The 17,464-nt window shown below is 47.5% G+C and overlaps 1 protein-coding gene across 1 annotated transcript; it reads left to right on the forward strand.

The window, feature by feature from the left end:
- Positions 1-3,863: 3,863 nt before the first annotated feature.
- Positions 3,864-16,808, forward strand: LOC142256321 (basic phospholipase A2 RVV-VD-like). Its single transcript, XM_075327948.1, has 4 exons — positions 3,864-3,973; positions 4,139-4,283; positions 4,461-4,567; positions 16,106-16,808. The coding sequence occupies exons 1-4, from the start codon at positions 3,898-3,900 to the stop codon at positions 16,264-16,266; spliced, it is 489 nt and encodes a 162-aa protein (XP_075184063.1). The 5' UTR covers positions 3,864-3,897; the 3' UTR covers positions 16,267-16,808.
- The last annotated feature ends 656 nt before the right edge of the window (positions 16,809-17,464 follow it).

Raw genomic sequence — 17,464 nt, forward strand, 5'->3', positions numbered from 1 at the left:
TCCTTGTGTCGTTCTCTTCCACAGTTTACACTGAATTCAGCCTCATATTAATTTTTTTTTCTGGGGAATCAGGAGAACAAGATGTCTGACGTCATCTGACCCAGGGCGTGATATTCAACTTATCTGCTCTGCTGCTGCAGTCACTGTGTACATACATTACTGATCCTGAGTTACCTCCTGTATTATACCTCAGAGCTGCACTCACTATTCTGCTGCTGCAGTCACTGTGTACATACATTACTGATCCTGAGTTATCTCCTGTATTATACTCTAGAGCTGCACTCACTATTCTGCTGGTGCAGTCACTGTGTACATACATTACATTACTGATCCTGAGCTACCTCCTGTATTATACTCTAGAGCTGCACTCACTATTCTGCTGGTGCAGTCACTGTGTACATACATTACTGATCCTGAGTTACCTCCTGTACTATACTCCAGAACTGCACTCACTATTCTGCTGGTGGAGTCACTGTGTACATACATTACTGTTCCTGAGTTACCTCCTGTATTATATTCCAGAGCTGCACTCACTATTCTGCTGCTGCAGTCACTGTGTACATACATTACATTACTGATCCTGAGTTACCCCCTGTATTATACTCCAGAGCTGCACTCACTATTCTGCTGGTGCAGTCACTGTGTACATACATTACATTACTGATCCTGAGTTACCTCCTGTATTATATTCCAGAGCTGCACTCACTATTCTGCTGGTGTAGTCACTGTGTACATACATTACTGATCCTGAGTTACCTCCTATATTATACTCCAGAGCTGCACTCACTATTCTGCTGGTGCAGTCACTGTGTACATACATTACTGATCCTGAGTTACCTCCTGTAATATACTTCAGAGCTGCACTCACTATTCTGTTGTTGGAGCCACTGTGTACATACATAAAAGACATTACAGCCGGGAAGGACACAGAAGATTATACAGACATTAGAGCATGGAATCACAGTTGACTGTTTAGGGAGCTTTACACGTTGCGACATCGCTACTGATATATCGTCGGGGGTCACGTCGTTAGTGACGCACATCCGGCTCCGTTAGCGACATCGCAGCGTGTGACACCAAGGAGCAACGATCAACGATTGCAAAAACGTGAAAAATCGTTGCTCGTTAACACGTCGCTCCTTTTCATAATATCGTTGCTGCTGCAGTAACGATGTTGTTCCTCGTTCCTGCGGCAGTACACATCGCTATGTGTGACACCGCAGGAGCGACGAACATCTCCTACCTGCGTCCACCGGAAAAGGAGGAAGGAAGGAGGTGGGCGGGATGTTCCGGCCGCTCATCTCCGCCCCTCCGCTTCTATTGGACGGCTGCCGTGTGACGTTGCTGTGATGCCGCATGAACCGCCACCTTAGAAAGGAGGCGGTTCGCCGGCCAGAGCGACGTCGCAGGGAAGGTAAGTCCGTGTGACGGGTGTAAGCGATGTTCTGCGCCACGGGCAGCGATTTGCCCATGTGACACAACCAACGGGGGCGGGTACGCTCTCTAGTGATATCGGTACCGATATTGCAGCGTGTAAAGTGCCCTTTTCTGTGAGGTAAAGCATTTCTCTGCCTGTTTTTTTTAAATGCTTTAACTCAAAGAAAGAATCCTTTGTGGTTCCTTGCTGTAATGTCTGTATACCTTTTCCCTTCGTCCCTTGCCAAGGAGATGTTGTCACATTAAGTACGGGGAAGTATCAAGGAAATGGCAAAAGGGAAGGGAAACCCTTTGTTTAGGGAAGGGGGAGATGGTGACCCCTGACCAAGCCTGCCGCTGGCCACTGGCTCCCCTCACCACCCTGGATAGGTTCCTCACCTATGTGCCGAGCAGGATAGCCAACCCTGAAATAGATCCTAGGGGATGGATGGCATGAGCACTTAGTCAACCCCACTAACTTCTACAGAAGACAGAGGGATAACAAAGCGGGGGAAAGTAAATGAGTAACTTATCTCCAGATAACTAAGGGAGAGGAACAGCAACAACCACAAAGATTCTCCAGATGTATGCAAGTCGCCTGCTTATAACGGTATAAAAGCTATCACCAGCACCAATTAATAGGAAGTGCAGGTATAAAAAGACATAAGGAAAATACTGATGAAAAGCAGCTGAAAGGCTGAGGAACTCCGCAGGGTCCTAAGGGGAGGGGGATGAAAACCAAGCATACATTAATTTTCCCATGGCCCCATAAGGTATCTGGCAGATGATACATTTCCATATCCTCAAACAATCTGTCATCAGATCGTCCTCCCACAATTTCATAGCAGCATTTTCACTAGCTATATGTTTTGTAAGCACATGTTGGCCACCAGCAATTTCCATTTCCTCCATTTAGTCGGGATCTTCAGTCACCAGTGCCCCGACCCCCCCACATTCTAGATATAATTTGTCATCATGTCCGGTCGTTTCAAGTCTCTGTGCAACACAATCTCGGCTGCCCCCATGCAATCAAATATTCTGCCTCTTTCCCCCGACATTGTTATTGTCCTGGATAAGCTGGGACGGGCACGCATTTGTGAATGGGATGCCTTTGGTACAGTCTATGGGTAATCAGTCTGCACCATACAGAGGGTTTATACAATGTCTGGAGTAATGTCGGTTCTCCCCCCGCAGTTCCAGCTCTGCACTGATCACAGGTCTGGCTGTCTCCCCCTTCTCTGTCTCGCTTGATTTCCCTGTATCCTCTCATATAAGACCGGTCACATTCCTTATCTGTTAATCTCTTTTAGCCACTTAAAAAAGGTCTATTGGGCTCTTGCTTCTCCATTCAGATCTGGCTGTCTACATTAAGTTCTACAGGTTGAGTCCTTGTCTTGTCCACTGAGAGACCATCCTCGACATACTGACCCCCTGCCATATGCACTGAGAGCTCGTCCTCCCCGGGGTCCGGCACCTACTGACCCCCTGCCATGTGCACCGAGAGCTCGTTCTCTCTGGGGTCCGACACATACTGACCCCCTGCCATGTACACTGAGAGCTCGTCCTCCCCGGGGTCCGGCACATACTGACCCCGTATCGTGTGCACTGAGAGCTCGTCCTCCCCAGGGTCCATCACCTACTGACTCCCTGCCATGTGCACTGAGCGCTCGTCCTCCCTTGGGTCCGGCACATACTGATCCCCTGCCGTGTGCACTGAGAGATTGTCCTCCCCCGGGGTTCGGCACCTACTGACCCCCTGCCGTGTGCACTGAGAACTCGTCCTCCCTGGGGTCCGGCACATACTGACCCCCTGCCATGTGCACTGAGAGCTCATCCTCCCTGGGGTCCGGCACATACTGACCCCCTGCCATGTGCACTGAGAGCTCGTCCTCCCCCGGGTTTCGGCACCACTTCTCTATATGACGTCTCCTTATATACATCAGATGGACGCTCTCCAGGTCTCGGAGATCACAGCAGATACAGATGGAACAGGAGGGAAGAGCGGAGCTCAGGATAGTGTTACTTTGTGTTATTCTTCATGGTCATACTTTACAATGATTAAAACTTTTCAGAACACATAGGTTTTTCACATTTTTAACAGACACTTGAAAGTTACTAGTTGATCTTCCTCTCTGGGTACACACATGTATGAAAATACAATCTATAGTAATTCTTACTTTGGAGACAATGCCTCCTTTCCCCAGAAAAATACAATTCTACCATTATTTTGTGTTATTACATTGTAGCCATTAACACTCATATTCCACCCCCCATTAGTTACTTGGGAAGATTTTTGTGGCCCCAAGATCCCGTCCACAGTACAGGTAAGGGTTAATATTTCCCACACTGTCACCCGATCATATGATGCTGGTATCAGGTAATAAGCCCCGGGCACCAATAGCAGACAGCGTTCTGCAGCGCCCCCTAGTGGTGGGAATATCAGGAGGATATAATCCCCGGTGGGATCTGCTGGTCTTCCAGATGGTCTTCTCCTGGATCTTCCCCGTCTGTCTCCGGGGCACAATGCTCTCCTCTCTGCTGCTCCTCCTTAGTCTCGGTAAGTCCTGAGATTCTCCGCTCCTCTCCGGTAATGGGAATATAGTAGGGACCGATCTCCAGGCAGATCCCTGATCAGAGGAGGAAGATTCCCGGTAACATCCGTCATTCCCGGTGACTGCGCCGCTCCGTGTAACCACAAGGTGACCATGGCTTTATCTTCTAGTGTCGGTGGAAGGAGCCGTATCTTACCTCAGTGATTTCAATACTATGCTGATAGAAACAATGAACAAACGTCTCCATGATTTTTACTTCTACGGCTGCCAATGTCTATTTCCGAGAGGTGATCAGATAATGGATGGAATAGATCGGTAAGTGTCTGATAATCAATATATATACAATGATGTGTATATATGAGAACTGGAGTAGCAGAGCTGAGGGTATAATTGTACATGTTGGGTGCAGATAATGGAGCAGATATGACCTGTAGTCCCATGTAACAGGAGGTTATTATCACTGACTATTGATATATACTGTTCCTCCTTCAGATGCTGTCATCAAAGATTTTGCTGCTATAGAACTGAGAGAATAAAAGGGTGTAAAGATTCACCAATGTTTTACTATTATACCTACAGTAACGGAACCATCACCTGCGGTAAGTCCGGGGGTCTCCTCGGGGGCAGGACACTCGGGGACATTGTAACAAGCAGAAGAATTACAGGCTTGTCCTTAATAAATCACAAAACTCAAAATAAAATCAGACGTGCAGTGTCAGGACAGTATATATATATATATTGTGGAGATCAAAATACGAGAACACCACCCAATTTCCTAAATATTGGGGTCCTTGTGTCGTCCTATGTGATTAGATCCTAACATGAGGAAATTTTCCGCTTATTTCATAAATTGAATTTATTGTAAATCACATAATAAAAATGTAAATGAGATAAATGAAAAAGACACATATCACAATTAGAGAGCCCGCATCACAATTAGAGAACCCGGATCACAATTAGAGAACCCAGATCACAATTAGAGAACACTGTCAGATCCCTGCAAGTAATTGGAGTTAATCTGCACCTGGTGCTAATTTCCTTCATTATCTGACAAACCCTGTGTAACTAGCTTCTAACTTTCCAGTCTGCCCTGACTTTGCTGTTCCAAAGTGACTGAAAGCCTCCGGCAGCAGGTTGTCCAGATGAAGGCAAAAGGGGTGATATTGCATCTTTACAACATCACAAAGTCTTCCAAGTCCCACAAAAAGGTTGGTCGCTCTCAAAAGACAAATGCTGGAGAGGACCGGATAATGCGGATGTTAAAAATAGGATTTGGCGTATCCACTTACCCAGTATATAATGATTGTTTAGAGACAAAGGAGGTGCAAAACAAATATGGGTTTATTCAATAAAGGTTAAAAATCATTACAGAAAAATAATGCTTGGCTTGATTAAAATTGAGTAATAAGAAAGAAAAAGAAAGTTTATTGTATCTTACATAGCTGTGATGTCACAGCGGTCTTCCATCTGGGTTGAGAATGGTCGGCATTCTAAACTCTATGAACTGTGGTCCAGTTTATATACATTTCACCACACCCTCAGATTACCCTTTGTGACTAAACATGGCTTTAACATGTCTTCAGAGCCCAATATACCTCATTCCCATTCTTAGCCTTTACATTAAGTCATTGTTCACGTGGTCTTAAATCTGCAAACGTAAGTGTCCTGCGCAGAACTTGTTTTCCAGAACCAGGTTAGTTGACCTTTACCCTAGTGTAATGCATAGAAGCTGTTCAATGCTAATTTCAGACCGTTGCTAAGAAACCAAGTTGAATATAGCATTGAGCTGTCAGCCAGTTTTGATTAATCATGCCAGATGCTTTTGGCTAGAGGCTCCTCAAACTCACACACGCTCTAAGGGATGAGAGGCCTATACAAGCTAAAGGCCTGTATTTTAATGAGTTCAAATCTTTAATTTATAAACTCATTATTTTACAGCGGAGAATCTAAATGGGTAATTGTTTCCACACTGCGGCTGGAATTGCTGCCAGCTCAGCACTGAACAGAGTAAGGATCGGTCTCGTCACACAATGTCACGACGTGTAAGAGCATTTGGACTGAAAGCCCACTTTGCAGTGAGCAAACCTCTCATTGGCAGAAAGAATCACAAGGCTAGACTCGCCTTTGGTGAGGAGCATCTTGTGTGGACAGAGGAGAAGTGGCCACAGGTCATTTTACTAATGAAAGCAAGTTTAATTTATTTGGGGCTGATGGAAACATTATGTTCATCGACAAACTGGGGAAAGACTAAACCCATAGTGTGTTAAGAAGTCAGTGAAAGGTGGTGGAGGAAGGGTCATGTTTTGGGGAGTCTGCTCCAAAGACAGTGAGTGCACCAGGCCTCCGATGTTACATGGATACAGAATTTGAGGAGTCTACTCTTGACTTTGGTATAGTTGATTTCCGGTGACCCCACTATTCTACCATCCTTTTTATCCCCTTACCCCCAATAAGTATAAATAATGTACAAACACAAAATCAGATGAAATAGCCACATAAGCCTTTTATTTAACATACAAACCTCAGAAACGTATTAAGATAGGGTGGGGTCCTCGAAGCTCATAAATGTGGTGATTAAATAATAATAATAATAATAATCTTATTAACATTAAACTTCTCCTTGAACCACACTTAAGGGTACTTTACACGTTGCGACATCGCTAGCATCGGCTAGCAATGTCCAGCACGATAGCACCCGCCCCCGTTGCACATGCAATATCTTGTGATTGCTGCCGTAGCGAACATTATCACTACGGCAGCTTCACACGCACTTACCTGGTCGGCGACGTCGCGGTGACTGCCGAACAATCCCTCCTTCAAGGGGGAGGTGCGTTCGGCGTCACCGCGACGTCACTAAGCGGCCGGCCAATAGAAGCGGAGGGGCGGAGATGAGCGGGACATAAGATCCCGCCCACCTCTTTCCTTCTGCATTGGCGGCGGGACGCAGGTAAGGAGATGTTTGTCGCTCCTTCGGCTTCACACACAGCGATGTGTGCTGCTGCAGGAACGACAAACAACATCACATGGAAATGAATGACGTGACACAGATCAGCGATTTGTTTCACGCTCGTTCATCGTCGCTCCTAGGATTTACACATTGCGATGTCGCTACCGGCGCCGGATGTGCATCACTAACGACGTGACCCCAACGATATAGCAGTAGCGATGTCGCAACGTGTAAAGTACCCCTTACTCCCAGCCGTAACCACCAACTCGGAAGCACCAATAAAAAAGGTGGGGGTAAATACAAACACGGGACACAGGATTCCATTGCCGGTGGTCCCCCAAATGACCAGACCACCAACCAGAACTGGCAAATTAAAAGGATCCATATCTACATGAAGCCCCAATAATAATTTACACCAACTTCGAGAACCCACCCCAACCGCCACAATGACAGCACTTTGAAACCTCAGATGCTCGAAACCCTCACCACCAGGCAAGGCTGTGGCCCACTCACTCCCCACCTGTAACTGCAAAGACCATAACTCCGCACCGACCACTTTCAGGTGGACCTCATCGTCTAACCAGCAAATTTTATTTTTAAATTATTTACAGCCACCAACTCAAAGTGGCGAACAGCCACTCCACCGTTTTCCATGACAAATTTTTGGATTGTCCCAGTGACCTTAAACTGAGCCTTATTGCACTTCTCCAACGAAACGAGCTCTCCACCACATCCACGCGGGACTATCTCAGACCAAACCGTAATCAGTTCTGGAAATGATACCCACAGTCAGAGCAAATCGTACCTAATATACCGAATTAAATGCTGAAATGGGGAAAAAAAACCCTGAATCATTACCATCCACGTGTAAGCTAACATGTTCGGAGCCCAATCCAAACGCCCAGTCCTGCATACTTCAGGCAAAAACCACCCCCAACAACTACCACAAATGCCCGGTCTAAACAGCAAAGCTAAAACAAACCCCTGAGGTCTCACATATCCCTGATGCCGCCGAGACTCCCAATGACCATATCTTTGAACTACCTCGGGGCTAAACCATACCTGCGGCCTGTGTTACCTCTTCCAATGCAGAATGAATGTGGCACGTAACTCACCGGATCCAAACCAAAAGAGCCCCTAACTTACGAGGTGGGGTCCTCGAAGTTCATAAAATCTGGTGATGAACTAATAAATCTATTAACATTGACTTTACCTCCAGGAACAATTTACGCCAACCCATCCCGACCTGCAATCCGTTCCGACCCCTCCTCTACAGAGGAAACCCATCAGTGCCTGCTGTACCACAAAATTCTTATAATAGAGATATATGGTGTGCACTCAGCTATAAATAGGTTAGAGGTGCTAGTGAGTGGACCGAGGTCCAGACTATCATATGCAAGTTTAGACACTGCACTCTCAATTCAATACAAAGTATAAAAAGACCAACAGATTTGTTTTTTTCAATCAAAGATTTTTTTTGTATTTTTATTTTTAAATTTTTAAATGATATAGGTAGAAAATAAGTGGGAAATAATACAGATGGACGTTTCGGCCTAAATATAGGCCTTCTTCACGTATTACACTCCATAAAAGGGGAGAGCTAGTTTCCAAAGATGAGTACTGCAAGTGTAGAGAAAGAAAGGATAGAGGGGAGACCCTGGGCTTTGTTTTTTTCTATTGGTTACAGAAAGCAAATCCTGGTAAATATATGATCTCAAAGTGTGAATGCTCTGGAGAGGTTTAATGGGTATATCCGTAGGACATTTAGGATTGTAGTCCCTTGTAGTATTATATATCGTTATTCCAATAAGTATGGGGATGATACGAAGATCTGTCCTGGATACAATGTTTTTAGTTGTGATTCCAGAGTCTATGTCCTTATTTAACTCCACGTGGAGTTGTAAGGTGTAGTTACTTGTGTGTCTTACAGTAAACTTTATGGTTTGTAGTTCCTTGGAGCAGTAGTGACCATTTAATGCCACGTGTTGGAAGGAGTGGTTTGCAAAAGGAAATGCCGCATCAGCCACAGTCTGGGAAGACGGCGTACTAGAGGGACCCCTAACCTTTCTTTCAACATACCCCTTATGTGAAGATACTACAGATGATAGCAAATTTCCTTTTGCAAACCACTCCTTCCAACACGTGGCATTAAATGGTCACTACTGCTCCAAGGAACTACAAACCATAAAGTTTACTGTAAGACACACAAGTAACTACACCTTACAACTCCACGTGGAGTTAAATAAGGACATAGACTCTGGAATCACAACTAAAAACATTGTATCCAGGACAGATCTTCGTATCATCCCCATACTTATTGGAATAACGATATATAATACTACAAGGGACTACAATCCTAAATGTCCTACGGATATACCCATTAAACCTCTCCAGAGCATTCATACTTTGAGATCATATATTTACCAGGATTTGCTTTCTGTAACCAATAGAAAAAAACAAAGCCCAGGGTCTCCCCTCTATCCTTTCTTTCTCTACACTTGCAGTACTCATCTTTGGAAACTAGCTCTCCCCTTTTATGGAGTGTAATACGGCGTGAAGAAGGCCTATATTTAGGCCGAAACGTCCATCTGTATTATTTCCCACTTATTTTCTACCTATATCATTTAAAAATTTAAAAATAAAAATACAAAAAAATCTTTGATTGAAAAAAACAAATCTGTTGGTCTTTTTATACTTCGTATTGAATTGAGAGTGCAGTGTCTAAACCACAAAATTCTTAGTTAAATCCAACTGATGATGAAGCTAAAAATGAAACACCAAACCTGAAACCTGCCAACGAACCTTCGCCGAAGACCAGCTAGCTGCGGACCGCTGACTGGCACAAAGCAACCACATGCCTACCAGATCCTCCTCAGGTAAAAAGAGGACCAAAGCAATCCACCAGGCACCCCATTGTTCACGCTCACTGATAATCGGTCCACGTAACATCCACCAAGGCATACCTAATCAAGTGCTCGACAGCCCTGGCACCACACTCCTAGGTTCGGGAGGGCACTCCATCCCCACGGACCACGGACTGACTCAAAGCAACCACATGCCTATCAGATTCTCCTCAGATAAAAAGGAAGGGGGCCCAAGGGAATCCACCAGGCTCTCCCCTTGTTCACCCTTGCTGATAAGTGGTCCACATAGCGTCCGACAAAGCATACCTAATCAAGTGCTCGACAGTCCTGTCACCACCTCCCAAGTTTGGAAGGGCACTCCATCTCCGCAGCCTCAGCCTCCAGGGCCAGTGCCTGGAAACGTTCCCGCTGAATACGAAAGAGCGTGTGAGCTTTAGAACCCCTGGTACATGCAACCTGCATTAAAGAAAAAACAAACCAGTTGTCGAAGGACCCTAACCACAGCAGCTGAGAAGGTTTATAAATTATTTCCAACCACCCCCTTAAATCACAATGCAAGCACACTCTCCTAGTCTGAAGCCGCTCCTTTGACAAAATAACTACCACCCAGAGTGGAAAAGACTTTAAAAAGACAACATTTTTTTTTTGTATACCAAAAAACAAAAATACACCATTCCTCAAGCCACACTCCATTCCCCTCCAAAATTAAGCTGCCCAAAAACAAACCCCTGTTGCACCAGCGAACAGATCAAATTTCGAATTCTCCCCCAGATGGTCTGTGCCGCCCCCACGTCAGCAGCCGGGCTGCTCGGATCTGGACCCGCGGTGGCTCGAGGGGCGTCCGGACCCGGGGGTTGTGCGGGCACTCAAATAAAGGGGGTATTTACAGGGGATGGTGTATTTAAAGTTCGTGACGCCACCCATGGTGAGTGGTAAGGTGAAGTACCACCGCTGTCGTTGGAGAGTACCTGGGGTGATGACGGGAGCAGCCAGGTGTTGCGACCCCCCACGGGTAGGGGGGATGCCCTGGGACTCGGTGATGTGGTTGGGAAGTGCCATTGGGGGATGAAAGGGGTCAGTTGCGTACTCACTCAGTCCATAAAGCTGACAACTTGGTAATCCAAAGTTCTGGACACTGCTGCCGCTGAGGGGAGCTAATTTGGGTCCCGTCCCCGGTGGTGTTGCCTGATGATCTGTGACCTGCCTCCTGGCAGTTAGTCTACTTCTTAGTTGGCCCCGGTAGCGTAAAACTAATCGGGTCCTGCTCCCCAGTGTGGCTAACTGGGGGAGCTTGCTCTCAGGTTTCACGCATGGGATTTCCTGCACCGTTTTGTGGAAAGTCCTATCCCCCTAGTTGCGCTAGTACCCCGATTTTGGAGCGGGTGGAGAGCGGATCTTGAAGGCTCCGTTCTCGTCGGGTGAATTGTCAGGTTGCCTGAAGCTACTCACTAACCTATGGTCCAAGTACCCCGTCGTACTCTGGTCCCAGCCCGGTGATGGTACAAGGCCGCCGGCTGTCCTCCTCGACAGTTCTGTGCCCCTTGTCAGGATCCCCTGCAACTAGGGGTCCAGCTCCTACCAGGCCAAGACCACTGTCTGCACCTAGTTACTTCAAAGGAGCCTGGCTCCTGACCTCCTCTCACTTTCACCTCCAACACTACACTGGCCTACTCCTGACACTCCTGACCTCCCCTTACTAACCCAAGTGGGCGACCCTATTCCATTCGGGCCGTCCACTGGTGTGTCTGGTGGGTGTGGTGTAGAGTGTTCCTAGGATTTTGATTAGCTGGTTTTGGCAACAACATAAGTTGGGGACTTGTAACCAAGGAGGAGGTGGACATTGCACAGAAGGGCAGATTGCCCAATGCCCTGTGACGACCTGATAGGCCAGGGCGTCACAGGTCCATGAGCAAAGATTGCCTGTTTTCTCTCCCGAGAATGTCCCCCATACTAATAAATCCACCTTGAGCTTCCGCCGACATACGAACTTAGCGATGTAGCACCAGCACCCCGTCCATAGCATAGGCGAGCCAATGAGAAAAAACTCTGCCCGTAGACAAAAAAACGGCCCGATAAAATAAGCTTCCCAAGCCAAGATTGAACCTCCTGCAAGGTAAGATTCTTGACTCTCAGCGCTCAGCCACCTCTGGAGGGCCGATATTTCCAACTCTCAAAATCAATAACCATACCCAAAACACGAAATCCATGGCACTGGGCCCTCCTACTTACCTGGCACCAAAGGAGACATTCAAAATGCCCCGCTAAGCACTCTATTGCTGCAATAATAATCCAACAAAAAGCAAGAACCCCTGGTGCCAACACCGAAAACTCGTCCAAGTAACAAATAACCAACTCAAAAACCCCAAAATGTCCCCCACTACACACCCCAAAATGAACTAAACAAATCTAACAACGACACGACAACGAACAGCCCATAGGGAAGCACCAGTCAGCAAAACACACCCCATCTCAGAAGCACCCACTTGCCGACTTGGCAAACAACGTATAAACCACTGAGCAAAGCTCTGTATCAATCACACAATGACTACCCCCCTACAGGTAGTACCAGTGATAAAGAAACCTAAACGTATTCGCATCTTCAAATAACACCCCCAAACAGGGGTAAACCTCCCAAACTGGAAAACCAGAGAGACCCAAAAAAGGGGGGGAGCCAACGTACGGCCCAGAAAATTCCTCTCTCCAACTGCTCTCTAACCCCTGTCGGATACCACTAAGTCAACTGAAGATTTGTAACAAATCCGCAGAATCCAAAAGACATAAGAGGGAATCCAAAAAAACCCCAAACAAACACAGAAAACCATCTATCAATAACACCCTTGGGTATTAGAGGTCCCTAACTTGGCCCTATTTCGCCTAAAACAGTTAAAGGCCCCATGAGAGAGGTCGCTACAGTGCGAACAAATATGTTTCAACCTGGAATTGGACCCAAAGGTGTAGTGGCCTCCGTAAAATTGCCAGCACAAATACCAGGCCTCTGAGCCCTGGACTGTCCTGAGGACCCTCAGGCTAAGTGCCGCCGGCAGCCAACAGCCAATGTCCTTCTGATCCCAACAAATATCTGAGCGGATTCCCTTCTGCTGACTAAACTGTTCATTGTAACGCAATCAAGCCTGCCCCCCATATACCCTATAAGCATTCCCCGATGAAATCGATACACCAGAAAAGATAAGAACAATTGCCCGGTGCTCTTTTGCCAATAACCCTTGCCAAAATCGCAAACACCTGCAACCAGTTTGTGAAAGTCTGTGAAATCAGACACCATCAGCGCTTCTCCTCCTCCTTCTCACTATCATCCTTCTTGCGTTTATCCAAATTAACTTTTCCCAAGGGCAACAGGGAAAATTACTACATATTTCTCCTTCCAAATTTTTCCCCCTGACCTCCTTCTTTAAATGAGAACCCAGCGGCCCCTTAGAACGTACATAGACTTCACCCCATCATGCCCTGAAATGATAAAGAAATGGGTCAGACACCCTGCCTAGGCCCCCAGCCCTCCAGCCGCAACCCTCATACCCGAAACACCAGGAGCAAGCCAAGCGGATACCCCCCAGCGCAAACTTATTACCCTCCCAGTGGGCTACCAAGTACCTTAACCCCTGCCAACACTTCCTCTACACCACCTTCGCTTAACTGCTTTGCCTGCCCCACTGAACCAATGCCGACCGCTGACACCACCTGACTAGACAAAAACAAACATAGACCATACTCACCAGGTTGTGCTGACCATCCAAAACTGCCAGAAGACTGACCTCCCGATGCTGGTCGACGAAGAATCCGGGAAATGGTGATACGATCCTCAGATCAGCTGCGGCCAGGCCCAACCCTGGAGAATCCGGTCCGGACGATTCGAGGACTAATACCCCCAGGCTGCAAGCGTGAAGAGGAGACCTCAACAACAATCCCCTGTCCGCCAATAAGGAATCCCAGATCCTCCATAAGGCCACCGTCAAGGAAAAGCCAAGCCACCAGACTAGTACATCGCTGTGGTGACCAGCTGCAAAATCAGGGGGTTAGAGCTGAAGGGCAGTGGCAGGCCCCACCTCCAGTGGAGGCTGAGGCCCACCAACTACTGCCGACCTCAGGCGTGCCCATGAATTACTCCCAGGATGGGGGCTGAATCACACGACCAGACTGCAGTCCCCGTAGGGCCTTCTGCGCCACTGCTGATTCCGCACACACGCATCCCTGGACAGCCATGCCAGTGACCGGGGCCTGCGGGGAGGCCGGTCCTGCGGCAGAGCAGAGAGGTACACCAGCGCTGCAGGGGACAGCCCTGCTGGTGGCCGGGGCCCTTGGGAAGGCCACTCCTGCGGCAGAGCAGACGGGAGGGAGAATTGGACTCAAGCACTGCAGTAAACAGCCCCACCGACAGTCGGAGGCCTGCGGGAAGGCCTCTCCTGCGGCAGAACAGAGGAAGACTCAAGCACTGCAGGGGACAGAGGCTCCGGCGCCAGGACCTGCAGTGAGGGGATACAGATGAGAACTGCGGCGGCAGCCAGGGTCTGCCTGAAGGCCACAGCATGGATGGATTCAGATGGAGGAAAGACATTATCCCAGGGGAGCGCAGCCCAAAAGGGATCCTCTACCCTCAGGCTGACCTATATAAACCAGAATGTTCCCCTAGCCCCCACCCCCTCCTGGTGTGACCTCCCCCTAATTAAAGTCATGACGGCCTCCACTCACACCGGTGGTGGGGTTCCGGCCTTATCCTAGAGACGGTGAGGGCACCAGACCTCTGATCTTACATGGATAGAGAATCTGAGGAGTCTGCTCTAGTGGCGGTGAGGGCATCAAGCCTCTGATCTTACATGAATAAAGAATCTGTGGAGTCTGCTCCAGAGATGGTTAGGGTACTGGGCATCTGATCTTACATGGATACAGAATATGAGGAGTCTGTGTGCCACCCCCATGCCAGCAGCCGGGCTGCTTGGATCTGGAACCGCGGTGGCTCGAGGGGTCTCCGGACCCGGGGGTCGTGCGGCCTCTCAATAAAGGCAGGATATGTACAGGGGCTTAAAAAGTTTGTGCTGCCAACCACAGTGCGTGGTAATGTGAGAGACCACCGCTGCTGTTGGGGAGCCCAGTGACGATGTTGAAGCAGCAGGATGTGTAACCCCTCCGTGGGTAGGGGTTTGTGTCCCGGGGCCCGGTGATGGGAAGGGGGAGCCGTGGCCGTGGCCTACAGGCCTGGGAGACAGGGAGCAGAGAAACTCAAAGTGGTTGTCGTGGTGCTGGATGAGGCTGTGCTGATTTGTGAGGTCAATGAACACACAGGCAGTGATTCAACCAAACGTCCTTCAGTACCGCTGACACTGAGGGGGAGCACGTCCAGGTGACCGTTCCCAGTGATGTTACTAGTGTGCTTTGGTCCATTCTGAACCTCCGGGAGCCTCCACTTCCACAGCCCCTCACTCTCTGAGGCTGCACTCATGCTGTCTGGGAGCTCCAACTCCCCAGCCTGCTCTCCTCACTGAGAGCTACTTGAGAGCCCTCTGCTCTCTTTGCTCCCCTGCCGTTGACTGACTAGACACCTCACAAGCAGTCTGCCTAACCCTTCGGTGGGCGGCCCTTTCCTCACTGGACCTGCCCCCTGGTGTGTGTGTGTGGGATTTGCATGCTGGCCTTAGCACATCACTGAGTGGCACCTGGAACCAAGGGAGAGATGGATGCTGCACGGAAAGGAAAATTGTGCAACACCCTGTGACGACCTGATAGGCCAGGGCGTCACATCTGCTCTAGAGATGGTGAGGACATCAGGCCTCTGATCCTACATAGATATTGGGACAATGAAACTTTCACACCACTAATCAAAGCTAATTAAGGATTCCCTCTCTAGCTCAGTGTTTGTTTATGTAAATGTCATTTTATTATACCGCCTCTGCTCTGTTTGTGTGTATATTTGTGTTTCTTCAGATACTTTGTCATACCAGTGCCTGATGAAGAGACCTGAGGAGTCTCGAAAGATTCTCTGTAACATCATTTATTTTATTTTCGTTAGCCATTAAAAGGTATCACAACTACAGAATTATATTTTTGTTTCTCTCACTGACCGCAATCAATCACAAGCTGCACACTGACACTGCACATTGTTTCAAAGGATCCGATACGCAGCACTATCCCAGGAAAAGATATAATAAAATATTTAGAAAAATGAGAGGGGTGTACTCACTTTTGGGATATGCTGTATTGACTTACACCACAAAGTCGCCTTTATCTCCGGTCAGTGTTACAGCTGCTTTATTTCCTATGTCGGTCACGAATCCATCAGGAATATTAATTGATGAATCTTTCTGTTATATCTGCAGATGATGAGGAGTCCGGCTGTGCCAGAAAATTCTGTGAGTGCGACTGGAAAGCCAGAATGTGTTTCATGAGCCACAAGTATTCAGAAAAATATCAAAAACACACTACGCTAGGCAAATGTACGGGGCGACCTCTCTCCTGCAAAATCTACAACTCCCAGTAATCAGCTCTAAAGGCCCCGTTACACGTGTCGATTTATCGTGCGATCTGTCGTCGGGGTCACGGATTCCGTGACGCACATCTGGCATCGTTTGTGACGTCATTGCGTGGGACACCTACGAGCGACTCTGAACGAACGCAAATAGGATGAAAATCGTGGATCGTTAATACATTGTTCATTTTTAAATAATTGTTCGTTTTGGGGAAGCAGCTGTCATATGGCTCCGATTGACACCCTGCCAACATCAAACAACATTCAAACGATCGCCTGGGTCCAACATATATAGTTGATCGCTGATGCGTCAATTTCGAGATCGTTATGTGTTACAGCAAATAAACGACCAATAAGCGATACCGGCAAATCGTAAATACGATCTGGGCGTGTCACGTCGCACATGCGATCGCCCGATAAATCGACGCGTGTAAAGCGGCCTTTACGAGACATCATGGAGCTCGGCCCTCACCGCTCATAGAGCCGCTGCCTCCTCACCAGAGGATTCCCAGGAATAAAAGAAATCCACAATAAATCCTTGTGTCGCTCTCTTCCACAGTTTACACTGAATTCAGCCTCTTCTCATTTTTTTTTCTGGGGAATCAGGAAAACAACCAAGATGTCTGACATGTCATCTCACCCAGGCCATGATATCCAACTCATCTGCTCTGCTGGCGCAGTCACTGTGTGCATACATTACATTACTGATCCTGAGTTACCTCCTGTATTATACTCCAGAGCTGCACTCACTATTCTGCTGGTGCAGTCACTGTGTACATACATTACATTACTGATCCTGAGTTACCTCCTGTATTATACTCCAGAGCTGCCCTCACTATTCTGCTGGTGCAGTCACTGTGTACATACATTACTGATCCTGAGTTACCTCCTGTATTATACTCCAGAGCTGCACTCACTATTCTGCTGGTGCAGTCACTGTGTGCATACATTGCATTACTGATAATGAGTAACTTTTTCGCTAATATAGAGCAATTAACTTCTGCTCTTGGGTTTTTCCCTTTGTCTGGATCAACATGTTTGGGTTTACTGCTGGTGAAAAAAATATTGAACACCTCACCAGTTTTCTATTTAAATATATTTCTAAAGGTTCTTATTGACATGAATTTCTTACCAGATGTCACTAACAACCCATCCAATCCACAAAGGCAAAAAAAATTCAAACGATAGATATTTATGGATAAACTTATGT

This window comes from Anomaloglossus baeobatrachus, chromosome 11, assembly GCF_048569485.1.
Source record: "Anomaloglossus baeobatrachus isolate aAnoBae1 chromosome 11, aAnoBae1.hap1, whole genome shotgun sequence".
Lineage (NCBI taxonomy): Eukaryota > Metazoa > Chordata > Amphibia > Anura > Aromobatidae > Anomaloglossus > Anomaloglossus baeobatrachus.